The 17,163-nt window shown below is 36.9% G+C and overlaps 1 protein-coding gene across 3 annotated transcripts in view; it reads right to left on the minus strand.

Moving 5' to 3' along the window:
* The window catches only part of LOC145671122 (facilitated trehalose transporter Tret1-like), a 478,763-nt gene that overhangs the window by 89,875 nt on the left and 371,725 nt on the right, over positions 1 to 17,163 (minus strand). Inside the window, exon 1 of one of the 3 annotated variants that reach the window (XM_081739917.1) lies at positions 11,313 to 11,514. The exons of the other annotated variants lie outside the window; for them this stretch is intronic. Within the exon in view, the coding sequence (XP_081596043.1) occupies positions 11,313 to 11,335 (23 nt within the window). The 5' untranslated portion in view covers positions 11,336 to 11,514. Of the gene's footprint in view, positions 1 to 11,312; positions 11,515 to 17,163 lie in introns of those variants that run through there. 3 annotated transcript variants of the gene reach the window in all.

A 17,163-nucleotide genomic window follows, 5' to 3' on the forward strand; every position in this document is an offset into this window, starting at 1 on the left:
ACTTATCCACTTATACGGGAAACGCTAATCAAGAAATTCTCTTACGTCAATCAGGTAGTGCGGCAGGGCATCATCTTGTTGCCACCATAAGCGGCCATCGTGATAATCTAACTGTGGAACAAGTAAGTTCTGGAGCAAATCAAGATAGGCGATGCCGGTGATGGTGCTTTCAGCAAAGAAGAATGATGCATACAGCGCAAAACACGTTCAATTTGGGGCTGTCACGAACCAGCTCCACGTGCGCATGTGGATTTTCCGTGCCCCAAATACGACAATTGTGTGTGTTAACTCGGCCGGAAAGGTGAAAAATTGATTCTTCACTAAATACCACATTGTTCAAGAATGACTCATCACCACTAACGTGATCCGATATGGTAGCACAGAATTCATGTCGGGTATGTTTATCCGCTTCACTCAGTGCTTGAACCAAGGGTAGTCTGTATGACTTCATGGACAAACATCTACGCATTACACGCCAAACAGCGGTGCAGTTTCTTGTGATGCACGCCATACAGATTTTGGAGGACTGCAGACAAAACTCTCCCTAACTGCTTCCACCACATCGTCAGTCACAGCTGAGCGCCCTGGAGCCTTTGTGTGTCACACAGAACAACCTGTTTCAACAAATGTCTGGTGCCATTTGTACACTGTTGGTCTGCTGGGTGGTTCCTTGCCATATTGTGTATGCGAAACTTATGCTGTACACTCGTTGCTGACTTCGTTTCTTCAAACCATAACATTCACATAGCTCTTTCCGCACCAGTGAGTCTCAATTTTCAACGACTGACCGATGGCGCCGCGTGTGGTCAACTCCGCAACCACTCACTCAGTACGTGAGTCAAACTTGAAAAGTGTTTTGCATTATAATGACATATAAACCAAGTCTGTATGTGGTTCCAATAAAGAATTATAACTGATGGAAATTGTAAATCCTATAAAGAATCACCCTGTATTTGGTCCACATATTTCAAATTCTGAAAGACGTACGAGGAAGTATCAAAAAGTTCGTGCACTCCTAGAAGGTGACGAACTACGAACCCCCTCGGACATGCTTTTTATAGTTCGGTCTTTGTATGTTAACGTGCAAATTCTGGAATCGTTACTTTTTTTTTTCTGGTAAACCATTAAATATACGATGATTGACAAGCTTGGTGCACGGAGCGTTCCTCCGTCTTCAACCAGCAAAACAAATCCACAAAGAGATGTAAGAAGTCTATGAGTATGAAAGCCCATCCTATGAGATGGTATTCCAAACTGGACACATGACCACCGCGGACGCCTCTAGATTTGGAAGACCATTTTTCATTGATAATGCCACCTTGATGAAGGAAGTTGAGAAGATCATAATGGAAGACAGGAGGATAACCATTGAAAGTGTTACGTGTGCAATAGGTATAAGTTATGGGTCTGCCTGAAATATCATTCACAACCAGCTGCATTTTCAGAAAGTGTCTGCACGGTGCGTGCCACAACTGCCCACACCATTCCAGAACAGAAATAGTAAGGACGCTGCAAGAGAAACATTGCGAGGTGGATGAAGATACTTTATCAGCAGACTAGTGACAATGGATGAAAGTTAGGTTTATCTTTTTGATCCAGAAACAAAGGAAATGAGCAAACATTGCAAACACCCCTCCTCCCCAGACCCTAAAATAGCACAAGTGTAGAAGTCTGCCACCAAGTTGATGCTTTCAGTTTTCTGGGACTGTGAAGGGGTTACATCACGACCGATTACCTACCACAGGGACAAACTACTACTAGTCCCTATAATTCCCATCTACTGACTAAGTTACGGAAGTAACTGAAGAAGAAACGTCGTGGATTCGTCACAAAAGGGATGCTGCTGTTGGCAGACAATGCACCAGCTCATTCCGTCCGTGCATCGATGACGAAGGCAGTGGAATTAGTATATGAAATATTGTCCCACCCCATACTCACCGGATCTAGCACTAGTGACTTCTTTTTTCACAAATGAAGTGTCCACTCAGAGAATGCCATTTTCACAGTAGGGATGACGTCATTTCTGAGATTGAACTGTGGTTTCAAAGCTAAACTGAAGACTTTTACAAAATGGGCTTACAGAAAGTGAAGAACCGCTGGTAAAAATGTGTCGCTAGGTAAGGTGACTATGTACAGAAGGACTAATACCATCATAGCGTCAGAGTTTTCTAGTGTGACTTTTTCTAGGTGGTTGCATGAACTTTTTGATACGCCCTCGTATATACATGATTAGAGTTTTTGCTTTGTAATCACGAGGTTTCAGGTTCGAAAGTGACTTGTACCAAGAGGGTAACAGAAGACTGAGGTCTTCATTTCAATGTTGCCTGTAGCACTGTTTCTCAAACTGTGGTCCTCAACGTTTGTCTTAGTGATCCTCTTAGAACAAACATTAATCAAAGGAAGATACAAAAATTAAATTCAAGTGGAATTAAGGAAGTACGAGGAAACGAGAGAACCCCCGGGAAAGGACATGCATATGGTGTTTGTCCACGACCAAGCCTACTTGACACGAGCTCAGATCGAACCACTACAGATAGTATCGAGACGAGACGAGACGAGACTTTGTATAGTCTCAGTCTCGTGTCGGTTGATAAATAACGGTCTCGGTCTCGTCTCGAGTAAAAAATCACCGTCTCGGTCTCGTCTCGGTCAACAGATGTTTGTCTCGATCTCGGTCTCGAGTACCAAGTCTCGGTCTCGTCTCGAAAGTCTCGAAATAAATAGTGTGAAATTAAAATAGTGAAAGTATTATTCTCGTATAGTCTATCGTTTCCGCTTATTTTTTCCTAGAATTATGGTATGGTGTACCTCTTCATAGCTAATTTGCTAGTGCTAATGCTTTCCATGTGTGTATTCCAGGTTCAATGATCAGTGGGTATATAACCCTAAAACCCTAATAGTAATCCATATTTCACTCTCAGCAATAGACTTTGTCTCATATAGCCTCAGAACTGCCTATACAATTAAACTCTATTAAATTAACTCCAGTACTATAGGGCCTACAGTAGTTTATTTCCTTCCTTTGAATCAGAATTGTTCAATACCTTCTAACGGATAACATAACACATAGCAGCACGAATGTATTAAATCGTACCGAAATTGAAATTTTAGAATTTCTCATTTATTATTTAATACATTCTGCTTTGACTGTCATTTTAAAAACAGAATATAACGTTCATTGTCTTAACAAATAGGGTAAATTATTACTACAATATACGTATTTTGTTTCAAATTGATGAAATGCTTTATTACCGTTTCACATCTCCGTGTTTAATTGACACTTTATAACACGAACGTCCTGAACTTTGTGGTGGGAGCTACTACACTCATCTTTGCTATGTGAGGTCTCGAGTTGGATCACAAAACAAGTTAGATTCAAAGTCCGATGTTTCGCATAGTTCACGTCTCATTTTAAGTGCATTCTGTTTCTTACACAAGTTCATAAGGTCGTGATGCATTACGTAAGCACATATCCAGTGCCGTAACATAGATTAAGCTTATTCCTGAGCTCTCAATGGTGCATGTAATCTTTATTCGAGAAAACTAATCGTGCGTTCATTACGTTGAAATTTTATATTGATTGAAAATTACTTGCGAAACTTGAACATACATATTATATAAGTATATAGGTAATTAGAGTTATCTGTGTCTATTTTTTCTCACTCGCCAAAACAAGTGATTCGTAATTTTCTAGTTTTCTTTTGTATTAATTTTCGTAGTTTTGCTGCAACATGATGGGTTGAATAGTCAAATATATTTTTTCGCTCTACGACTTTCATTAAATTTTGGATCCATTTTTACCCTACCTTACCTAGTAAAAGTTATATAGACCCCTATATAATATAATATATATAACTTTTACTATATATATATATATATATATATATATATATATATATATATATATATATATATATATATATATTAGGGTGGTCCAAATTTATATGGGGAAAAATAAATTTAGGAATTTCTTTGGACTCACCCCCTAAAATGGTTCCATATGGGACCAAATTAAGCCAGGAGAAAAATTAGATCCATTGAATAATTTTAAATGGTGCCCCAAACGACCTAAAATTTTGAATGCGTTTACAATACATATATGGGAAAAGCTGGAATAAACACTCGTAATTTAGAAACGGCTCAAGGGAATGTAAAGATATCTTGGATAATGGAACTAGAGGAAGAGACCAATCTAATCTTGTATAGTATTATCATGGCGGCCATATTGAAGTCCGCCATCTTGAATTCAGGTCAAAATTTTTAAATGGGACGAGGGTCATGTGACATATCTTTTTAAAGTAGCATTTCACCAGATGCACAAATCTGGTATTATTTTCAAGTTACCATATCCATGAAAGAAATGAAATCTTTGAGTTTTACGTCCCACGGTTATGCCGGTTAGGCTAAAGGAGACGGTGATGACATATTCATGAAAGGGTTATTACGTGTGAAAAACAAAATGCTTCATGTAATGTTATTTTATTGCAGTTATAGAACACAGATATGTAAGAATTTTGGGAGTCTTTTACATAAACTGAAACAAACTGCTGGTTTCGCTTTGAACTACAAATAAGTTTTTTTCCATCAAGATGATTCATAGACCATTATGAGGAAAAAGAAAAATTATAACTTGGAATAAATTGAAATTTCCGTATTTATGTACTATCTTTTTGGTAAGTTATGAATCTTATTTGTTACATAGTTTACTTTGTCACATATAGGAAAAGATTGTCTGTGGGTCTTCATTATCTGCAAAAGAAACTGTTTGTGCTCATTTTTCGTAAGAACGTTGTTGTAATCTTCTATTAGTTACACTCCCCTTTCTGCTGCACCGTTTGTTACGTAGATGAATTAAACTATTGTCTTTCCTTGAAGATAATCATTGTTATTTGGCCGTGAATTGGGACCACACTCAAGAAACCCTTTGGGTATTTTAAATCTCTCGAGGAAAATTTGTTTGTTGTAACAAAATCACTGATTTCTCTTTTCACAAGAATTTTTATATCACCTCTTGCGTCAAGCCTCTTTGCTGCTTCACGGTTTCCCCTTATAGTTTTAATTCTTTCAACCATTTTTTGCTTTTCCATTATGGTAACTCCATCATCAAAAAACCCCAATGCTACGTGTTCCTCCGTCAAGTACCAGAGTCGGCGTGAAAATTTAGAAAGAGCCACTTCAGATAATTCAGCATCTATTTGTCTTTAACTGTAGAAACCTTTCAAAAATTGTAGATCTTGTAATGGTGAATGGGATGTTTGATCACATTTAAGCCAACTGTGAACATATAGTCGGATCAGAAAGTGCATACTCTCCGAAGACCCGTTTCTATTTGCTGGCGAAAGAGAAATATTTTAAATAGTAGCTTGCTTTTTCTATCTCAGTGAAACTCATATTCTATCACATGCAAGAAGATATAAAAGGAAAAGAAGCGAACCAATATCATGCAGACGACTATTGAACAAAACCAACGTTTGTAAACATTGTTCTAAAATTGCATTGTTCGACAAGTTTGTTTCGCATTTCAGTTGATTCATTTTTGCATCAAACCATTGCCTGCAATCAAAATGGAAGATACCATTTAACAAGAATTTTACATACTTTATCCCATTACAGAGACATTTATCTCTTATAAAAACACATTTCAAATAACTTTGTTTCGTAGATACAATTTGCAAAAACTAAGGCTCTCAATTGCAATTTCACCGATCCTTCCCGCTTCACTCACTTACGGAGTGAGGTTAGGATAAATTTTTAAAAGTTAGATTTCTTCCTTTCCATTATGGTACTTTCACTCTAATCATCTTTTCGACTGTTGCAACATTCCCGAGCTATAGAATGATAAATACCTCTGTGATTTCCTATTCGAATATTTGTTCTGGTGTTTTCATATTAGTGATACTGGACGTTTTATCTGATGCAGGTACCATGTCTTGATGGTCATTTTGAAAACATTGAACAATCTTTTGCAACAGCACTCTTTAGTTTTTAAAGATATATCGAACGAGATATCACTCACCCATGTTTCCATTTACAATTTTGAAGTTGCGCTTTGGGCCCTTATGATGGATGGCCCTGGAAGCCTCCGCGACAATATCAATCGATGTGCCACATGACATTTTCTATTCGAGTTTTTGTTCGGTTCATTTATGTTCAACCGTTTTCATATTAGTGGTACTGCATGTTTTACTGCATCTGATAGAGGCAACATGTCTTGGCGGCCATTTTGAATACAGTGCCCGATATGAAAGATATTTTGCCACAACGCTTTTTAGTTTTTAAAGATCTATCGAACGAGGTACCACTCACCCCTTGCTTCCATTTAAAATTAAAGTTGGGCCCCGAGAACCTATGCAGGGCGGCCCTGGGAGGCACCGCGACCATATACAGAGAGAGAGAGAGAGAGAGAGAGAATTCTATTTGCATCAGCAGTGGATTTTGTTTCGGGAGAGGCTTGAGGAACGACTAAGAAACATCTGCGTTCTACGTGCAATGCAAAAAATGATCACAAATTTATTTCGGGAGGGGTTTGAGCCCGATAACCACCCCCTAAATACGCCACTGTACATCAGTCAACCATTCTCATATTATCTAACACGGGAACGAAAGAAATTTTCAGTGAAGGCAATTTTAGTATCTATCAATATCAATATTCGAGATGAGACCGAGACTTTCGAGACTGACCTAAGTCTCGTCTCGGTCTCGTCTCGATTTATAGAGGTCTGTCTCGGTCTCGTCTCGGTATTTCAAAGTCCGTCTCGGTCTCGTCTTTGTATATAAAGCCCGTCTCGGTCTCGTCTCGATAATTCGAGACGAGACCGAGACTCAGGGACTCCACGCAACATAGGTGATTCCTTTGTCACTTTTTTGTTTAACCAGACTTTATTTTTTAACCTTTTTGACTCCCTTCCACCGGGAATCACACCTGGGACCACGGGCACCAAAGGCAAACATTGCGACTGTGTTTCTTTTGGGGGAAATCCCCTGTTTCCTCCCACTTTCTTCATTCACAATTTTGTTCATTTTACAATCATAGCCTCTCTTAGCACCACTGAGCCGCCGCGGCCCCTTAGCATATAAATACTAATAACTTAGATACAGGTATTATATTATAAAATATTTTTGATAGCCTTCAATTATTTCCAAAAAAGAAGACATACGGTAAGCCTTCGGGTACGAACTTGATCCGTTCCGTAACGCTGTTCGCAAATCGAAATATTTTCCCCCCATTGAAATTCATGTAAATACAGTACAATTAATCCGTGCTAGAAATATGAAAACGGAATGTTTTTTTAAACATTTTAACTGTTTTTTTCTGTGATAGAGAACATAGAATAAAAATAGCCTTGACTAGTCTTAGTTATCCTTAATTAGCCACAATGGTAGCTAAAATAACACAAAGTGCAAAATAGAGTTTTAAAAAGTTAAGTTTTTGAGTACAACTCTGGTAAAAATTGTTTACGTTAAAGGAAAATACTACTGAGCGCGTGGGATTGTGGTTGCGGGCGTGTGTATTTGTGTTAGTACCTGGAAATATTGCCCATGGACAGAGAAAAGAGGATATTCAGGAAGGTTGTTCGTAAATCTTGGGTATGCACTTTTACATGTATAAAACAGATGGAATTTTCATTAACACCACTTTTAAAATATACCGTAAGTATACTGGTATATGCTCAAAACATTTTTAACTGATAAATTTGCTTTAAAGAGATCAAGAAAATTGTAGTCCACAGAACATGACAAACATTGATCTATTGTGTTAGTAGAAATTAGTCATTCTTAGAATAACAAAACAAGTCTATAAGAGACGGATGATTGATGAAAAATATTGATTATGGGCAGTGGCGTACACAAGGGTGTTCAGGGTTTAAATTTCCTTGGATCAAGATATTATGGAAAAGTAAGCATTTACACTATATATATATATATATATATATATATATATATATATATATATATATATATATATATATATATAGATAGATAGATAGATAGATAAATAGATAGATATAGATATCCAAAAAAGTCCTCAGTGAATGACTAGCTGATCAACGTTCAGGCCGAACCACATAAGCTAGAAACAGGTCTGCAACAGAAGTTTGGGGGGACATAAATATATTAGGGGGGGCAAGTTATTAAAAATTCTCTTACAAATAGCTAAATTGTGATTTTTGTATTAATAATAACATTTTGTGTTACGGTCTGGAGGGACCACGAAAAGTTTAGGGGGTCAGGCCCCCCCTGGTTGCGGGCCTGGGTAGAAACCTGAAATTTTCACAGGACAAGAGATTTGTGATGTAAGGTACTGTACCACTAGGGAAGGAATTTTGGAAATTCGACTAAGGAAAACAGGAGTAGCAATTATTACCTTAAAATGACCATATTTCTGAATGTTTCAAGGTTAGAGACTCGAAATGTGGTATATGTACTTCTCATTTAAAATAATAAGACACGCGTTTGAGTTTTTTTAAATATATATTTAATATAGAAGAGAATAAAAGGGGTGGGAAGGGAGAAGAGGTGGAAATAATTACCGGTATTATAAGATGCTCATATCTAGGAATCTCTCAAGGTTAAAGACATGAAATTCGGTATTTGAACTTCTCATTTAAAACAATTAGGCACGTGTTTCACAGTTTTTTTTTTAAATATTTGTTCTAGAAGGGAAGAAAAAAGTCGAAAAAAAAGGTAGGATTACAATTGTTATAATTGGTTGGATATATCTCAAAATCCACTAAGGGTACAAACATGGTATTTGTATTTATACTTTTCATTTAAAGTAATTAGACATGTTTAAGCGTTTTTTGATATTTTCCCTAGAAGTGACTACGAAAAGTGGAAAGAAAAAAGAATGGGATTACAATTATTGTAATAGGATCGCATATCTTGAAATCTCTTAAGGTTAAAGTCATGAATTTGGTATTTTGTCTTAGTTAATTAAATACGTGTCTAAGCGTGTTTTCTTTCTTTAAAAGGGAACAAGAAAAGGTTGGGTTTGCGATTGTTATAAGATAGCCGTATCTCGAAATACCTTGAGATTAGCAACATGTTACGGATATGGAACTTACTCTTAGTACATAAATTCCTTATTCAAAACAAATGGGTATATACCACAGCGTATCCAGAAATTCCGTTACACAGGGTTCCAAATTTCCACTTTGAACGAGACAAGGGGGCAATTTCTATTTTTGTCTCAATATATAAAAAATGACTTCAAGGTTGTCAGTACCATCATCACGGAAAAACGGATGCGTCATTTGAAATAAATTTTTGAACACTTTAACACATTGGTCCTTTCTAAGGAGAAGGACTTTAAATTTTTCGCAAAGTATAATGCCATAAACGTATTCTTGCCATGTAAAGAATGAAAACAAAGGGGCTGAAATATGAGTTACAAGACTAGTGTCTGCTACGGAAGTCACCAGCTAGTCGAAGACTATTCATTATATATCTAAATCACATTTGTCTGAAGAGGAAATTAAATTGAATGCTTGACCTACCCCTTGACGAAATTCTGCGTACCTCACGGAGTATGGGTTAACTGATGAATTGAAAATTGTAGAACTGCGAAGAAACCCACGAGTACGAAGACCCCTGTTTATTACAAACTTACATGACCTGGAATCAAACCTTGGACCACTCTCACCAGAGGTTTAACACTCTACAACTAAATTACCCTACATTTTGGGTTCGATTTCGGACAGGGGTACTGGGTCGAAAAAGTGTAGTCAGCCATCCTGAGTGAGTTTTTTTTTTTATTCACACCAGGTAAACGCCGGGATGGTTAACAATAGTCCCAGATTACTTCCTTCCTCCCCAATTTCCAGGTTGTGTGATTGCTGATCATTCTTCATATGTGACAGGTTTATGTGGCCATAGATTGAAGGATTGAAGGAAAGCCCACAAATGAAGGATTGGCACAGCTACTGCAAGTATACTAAAGACCTGAGTTCAAACACCGGTAGGTGTATATGTGATTTGTATCCCATGTTACGTTATAGGTTCTCGTCTCAAACAGCCTCTCTTCTGAAACGGGACATTAAACTACACAAACAATAACAACAGAACAATAATTTTATTCTATTACTACTTGCATGTCTCATCCCCAATAACATTGCCAAGCGATGTCTAGAAAAGTATACCGTTAGTGGAAAGTGCAAGTTGTATACAGTTATGTCATTCAGCCGGTTCGCTCGAACCAGGTGTTAACACTATCTTTCCACCTCTAAATATAGTATTTACGAAAGAAACAATATTTCTCTAGTACCACAAGTATGTACTGTTTTTTTTTTCTTTATTTCTACGTTTTAAAGATACAATTAAAATAAGCTGCAGTTGACACATGACATTTTAATTTTCAACGGCGAATAACATGTGTTTAGTCTCTGTCAGAAACGAAACCTTTGCGTTGTGCTGAGGCGAACCAGTATGAAAGGGGGCTGGGGGCTTATATACCTATTCGTTTTGGCATATTAACAAATAATAATAATAATAATAATAATAATAATAATAATAATAATAATAATAATAATAATATACTAATACATAATGATATAATAGTATATTATTGCAAAAGTCAATTCACTGTAGTAATCATAGCCTAGATTGTAAACGAAAGAACGTAAAGTGCTGTTCAAAAAGAATAGTACCTATATCAAACATTAAAAGGATCAGGCCCGTATCCAGGGGGGGGGGGGTCAAGGGGGAAGGTCCCCCTAAATTTTTGCTGGCCCCCCTAAAATTTTCACGGTAGGCTTGCAAATGAACTAAAATATGGTGATGAACTATTATATGGTTGGATCGCCCCCCCCCCCAACTTCAGCCGGGCTGGCTACCGGCCTGAAAACGATCATACAAATTCCAAAAATACTAGATTGTAATTAAACATAAATTTGAATACCTTTGTAGTTATGCCCTATCTTAAATCAAATTTAATTTGTGTTCGGGGAAAGTTCAAAACAAAAGAACACTCATAAACGGTCCTTCATTATATCAAAATTGCTTTGTTTTCATATGTTGCTAAATGAAGAATTTCGCAATCTAGTTATTATGTAAACACACGAGACGTTACAAAAACTAGTGACAGAATAAAATTTCTTCATATACAAATAAGCAACCAAAGGGAAAAAAAAAAATCTCCAACGCTAGTACCTTAAATATTGCTATTTCCAGTCAAGATTTGTCACTTGGTTTAGCTCTACGTTCATATAGAAATGTAGTATACTGTATATATATATATATTTATATATACATTTATATTGTAATGCACTATATATTTGCTAAGTCTAAAAAAAAAAAAAATATTGATTATTTACCTTTCAATTTCGGAGTCCAGCATTTTCTTTTCTTGTGTTGAAAGCTTCCTTTGCACTGCGCGCGTTGAGTGTTGAACACTACCACATGTCACGCAACCATCTGATTCTTATTTCCAACCAAGTTCACAAGTTTTTTTACTACTGGTTCGTCGTCATTGGTCACATGACTACCAAACCAACTAGTAACTGACGGTTTTCCTTTCTTTTGGGTACTACCTTTCTTCTGATGACCAGGTTCCTTTAATAATGTCTTTAAAATCTATTTAACTTGTGTAGTAGTAGTATCAAGGTCACGAAGCGTCTAGCATTTAATATTTTCTTCCACTCCAAACAGGTGACGACAAAAAGAAAGTATAAAAAAAAAAGTATTCTTTGCGACATGTAACCATGAGAAGTACAACTCATTCTGCTTGTACTGTACGATACTTGAAATTGTCTTAACAATGATAAGCGCTATAGATCAAGATAAGAGATATTGTGTATTCGTTTGTTATGAAGCGAAATACTCCACGCAGGTGAGTGTACGTACCATGACCACAGCAAAATGAATTTGAAATGTCTTGCTGCTTTTTTTCCCTCTTTGCCTCTCAATTCTCACTCGTTCCCGTTATTTTTTTTTTTAACTTGCTGCTTGAGTCAGTAGGTACGAATGTTATGCAACATAAATAAACTTTATATAACAGATTTTTTAAAAACTATTTTTCCTTTATACCGCTTTCTTTTCATCATCACACAAAAGCAGTAACGAACTACTGATGATGAATATGTTTGTTTATTGAAATTTTTAGTCTCTGTTCAGCGCCGAGGCTATGTTTAACGTGAAGTTGGAAAAAAATTTACAATGGGATACTAACAACTGTAATACTTTTAAGGCTGGTTCTTCTACTGGGATTCGAACCCGAGATCTTGTGGAACAGAGGCGCACGCGCGCGCTGGCTACTAGACCAGAGGAACGCTCCTCAAACTATAATCCGCGGACCACAAGTGGTCCTCCAGGCAGTGACGGACCTAGAAGGTAAAAAACTGCGGGCGAGGGAGACAACCAGAACTCACAGTATGGTATATGCATCATGATTTTGTATAAACTTTCGAAAATATATAAATAATAGCTTAATTTTTTTTTGTCATTGAAAACACTGGGGGCTTAGGCCGCCGGTCCCGGACTGGATCCGCCAACACCTCCAGGTATCACCTTATGGTCATCTTGGATTGACCATTGATTTAAAAAAAAAAAATAATAAACGGAAAAATTAAAGTGAACTGCATATTGCATAGTGCAGTTGAGCAGGGACGTAGAGATGGAGGTCCTGGAAGTCTAGAACCCCGAAATCCTGACTTTTCTGTAAATGTAGTCTCATTTTGGAGAAAATTTTACAAATTATAATATAATTTATTCTCATAATAAATTGGGACCCACCAGAAATAAATTCCTGCGTACGTCCCTTGTTGAGAATGTCAAACAGGTAAGTATAAATTATGGAGATAATAGATTAGCCCTATACATCATTTTTGTGGGACCTTGAATAAAGAGTTGAGAAAAAGACTTATAAAATGCTTCGTGTGGAGTACTGTATGGGCCAGAAACAAGGATATTATGCAAAAATGATGAAACTTGAAGCTTTCGAAATGTGAGTGTGGAGAAGAGTGGAGAGAATTAACTGGGTAAAGTGGAAAATTTATGAGAGAGTGTTAGAAATGGTGGGGGAAAGAACAATTTTAGATATTATTACGAAGAGGGAGAGAAACTGGTTGGGACATTGGCTAAGAAGGAACTGTATCGTGAGGGATGTGCTAGAGGGTATGGTGGCAGGAAAGAGAGGGAGAGGACGAAGGAGACTACAATTAATGTACTATATCTAAACAGAAAAATCGTACGTGAAGACGAAGAGATTAGCGGAAAACCGTGGAGCAAGGAAGCTCAGTTGCGGCAAGTGACTTGCTAATAATTGCAGAATACTTATGATGATGATGATGATATTATACATTTTATTAGGGCAAAGGTTATACTAATTATAATAGCTTATATTATTATAAAATATTATTGAAACAAACTAAACGTGTGTTTTCTTCTGTTAATACCAATACAAAATTAAAGGTATGTTAAGGGATGAGCCGCTCATAGAACATTCTTACTAATAAAAGTGTAACCCAATTTAAAAAAGTTTGAGAAACCTTGCTATTGAGCTCCCGTTAAAGACCTCAATACACCACACACAACAAGCTCCTTGTATAAGGTTACTAGATGTCCTTTTTACCCGGACATGTTCTCTTTTCAATGAAAATTTAAACCAGACACATACACAAACACACAGAGAGAGAAAACTCGTAGCATCATCAGTTTGTTGACGGTTAGTTAAACAGAAGTTAGAACCATTGAACCAATCAAGGAATAACGTCATAGGCGGATTGCTACCAATATGGGCGCCTACAGCGGGGGAGGGGAAGAAATGGGCAATTGCCCCCTTGGATCTTAGAAAAGAGTTCGGTTCTTCGAAATATATGTCTAAACACATTGGATTTGCTTACTCACCCACTGTAGTAATTAATTTATTCATTGTAGTTAATAAAGTTACGCAATGCCCGCCAATAATAATTGTTTTGCATAGGTACTATGTGCATCAAGATTCGTATATTCGCGACTTCGTTCATCTGTTGACCTTTTGTCCCCTGCCCCATTCGCCCTTGAAAAAAAAACTTTCGAGCATTTCTGGCTGCCAATCATCAAAATATTTTAGCGGTAGGACTATATCGATATCCTGATAGTCATAGGTATACATTGTGGATCCAAATTTACAAAATATCACTAGGAATTTCTCTCGCATATTTTGTAAATGTTTTGGATAATTTATCATCCCGCCATATAACACGTCCTTCTTGGCCTTATGATTTGGGATGCTGAAAATTTTCTTAAAATTCGGGATGTCCCTCCTAATTCGGAACAAACTGCATTCCTAACTGTAAGCTCGAAGGAAGGAACTTATGTTTCAGTGGGTAATTTAAAATTTGTGTACCAATATATAATTATATTATATAACAAATAGATAAATATTAAAATATAGTAGATTAGGTTAAATAAATTATATTTTCTTAGCGTTCCATTAAGAAATTTGTCGAGTACTTTATATTAAATGTAAAAACATCCTCTTTATTCAAGTCTGTCATATAGTAACCCTATTTCTGTAGTTACATGATATAGCTATTCTCATAAGCCGATCGAGGGACCCAGGTTCAATCTCCGGTCGGAGTACAATGTGAATCGTTCTACTTGTGTCCTACGATCAGACCCTGTAAGTTAAAGAAAGATAGATGATTATGAACGTGAATTATTATGAAAGGGTTGGCTGATTGCAGGGGTAAAAGTGGATCTGAAAAGGTAAGGGGGATGCATGACGTCACGCTGTCCCCGGTTCCTATCTTTGCTCATTGTATTTTTTTAGGAACTGGGGGCCGCCAAAGGTATTTTTTGGAATTGTGGTAACGAAGTCCCCACGCGTTCCCCCTCACTTTTAACCCTGGCTGAATGGAATGTGTGAAATAATGAGAGAACTTCGAGAAAGTTACAAACACGATGTTGTTCACACCACTAACTTAGATGGTCTGGAATCTAACAAAATACAGCATGCATCAAAAGTAAACGCTCTACCATTGAGACACGGTGCTCCCAGCAAGAAAATAGAAAATATTATATTTATTTACGTAACTCATGGTGTATTAAGAATCATAAGAAAAACATTGTTACTGCTGTATGAATTTGTTCTCGTTGTTAGGATGTACTTTCGAGGTCTAGTTTGTGAAACCTATAATGTATTCGTGTCATTAAAGAAGGAAATATATAGTTTCCTATCATTCTAAATAAACAACAAGAAAAATAAAATTTGTTCTATGTGATCACCACCATTGTCAAAACACAACTGTAGCAGTGGCGGGTCTAGAAGGAAAAAACTGGAGGGGGAGGCGAGGCAGAACCCAGACTATTATAGTATCATGAGTTTACTATAAATTTTCAAAAAATAAATAAGAAATAGCTTAAATTATTTTTGATACTCAAAAAACTGAAGGGCCTAGGCCCCCACTTCGGGCTAGATACGCCAGTGATCTGTAGGTATTAACCCACATCACGTAGCATGCAGGTCACCAATTTGTATATTATATCATTAAAAGTTTTCTTTTGCTGCAAATAAGGACAAAAACATCCCAATAAGATGAAAACACGTATTATATTTGTGATCATCGGTGATTATTCCGAAAGTAATTTCTAAAAATAGCAATCAAAAAGTTCCAACAACTGTCTGCAACATTCGTTATGATTACGTGTGGTAATACAAACTCAAATAAGCTAGAAAATTTTTAAGTTTGAACATCGACATAAGAATTTCAAGTATATTTTCAGATATACCTTTTCATCATATAACGTTTCTCAAAAGTTTTGATACTACGAGTCAGCATTTTTCAATGACTTTCAACATGTATTTCAAGAAGAATGAACAAATTACCATTCGTGTTTTTCCGAAAGCTTTGAGTATTTTCCAAATAATGGGTATGATTGTATGGGCCATGAAATGAGAAAATCCTTATCATTATCCCGACCTCAAATAGACGTATTTCGGAATGTACTTTTCTCCGTTAAATTTTGATGCTATAAAAAGTACCATATAACCGAGTTTTGTTTCTCTTTCGTTTTATGTCAGATTTCGGTTGATTTCTGGATTAACCGATCATACTAAAATTTTTCAAATATACTCTTTGAAAAAATGGTCTGCTTTGGATTTTTTTTTTTTTTTTTTAAAGATTTGCTACATTATATTCTAGCGTCGTATTCCAGGCAGTGATAGCGGTAACAATTTAATGCCAAGTTGGCGAAGCAGTTGTAAGATCAGAAAAATTCGAGGGTGAAATTCAGATTATAAACAAGTAACACTTTTCATAACTGCAATGTCTAAAACATTAGTTGAGCTCCCTCGCTGCTGGAGAGCTCTAGATTTTAAAAAAAATGAATTGAAGTCTTGGAGTTTTACGTTCCACGGTTATGCCGAGTAGGCTAAAGAAGACGGTGATGATGAGTAATGAATGAAATGGTGGAATAAAGAAAGTGGGAGAATCCCGAGAAAACCCACGCACACGGTTTTTGTCCACCACAAAGTTCACTTGGCGGGGGCTGGGATCGAACCCGGGACCCCAAGCACCAGAGGTGAACGCTCTACCACTGAGCCACCGCGGCCCCTAGCTCTAGATTTGAGTTTAGCAACACATTCAGTAAGAAAGCTACATGAGGCGTTGACCTACAGCTTAACATGGGATCTGAACCAGGGATTAAAATGAGGGGTAACGCGGGAGGATGCCATTACTCCACTTCCAACAAAATATCTATGGCGTTCCCCCACTTCCTAAAAATTACAATGGGCAAAGATAGGCACGGGAGACGGCGTGACATCATACGTCCCCCTAACTTTTCAGATTAACTTTTACCCTTGATCTGAACTACATGACGGAAATCGAACCTGAGTCTGAGCCACAGGTGGTACCAAATTTCACAAAATTAAATCCCCACGTTAAGCGGGTTTGCATATCCACGCTCCTAACTATGAAAACATTTACGCTCAGTCCAACCTCAATCATTTCACGAATTCAACCTGTTTCACGTATTGTATTAGGACATAATATCGATTGTGATTTATTCTAAAAACATTTTCATACATTGCAAGAGCTGTAACGTGCAAATATTTACTGAGAACTCATCGTCGTATCGGAATAAACAAAAGCGAGTATGGAACAGTAAACTGCTATAACAAAAGGCAAAAGAAGGTGTGCAAAGGCATACAAAACGGTCGAGTGGTTTGGGTCGATACACTAT

The sequence above is a fragment of the Thermobia domestica genome, chromosome 15, assembly GCF_964235325.1.
Source record: "Thermobia domestica chromosome 15, izTheDome1.hap1.1, whole genome shotgun sequence".
NCBI classification, from domain to species: domain Eukaryota; kingdom Metazoa; phylum Arthropoda; class Insecta; order Zygentoma; family Lepismatidae; genus Thermobia; species Thermobia domestica.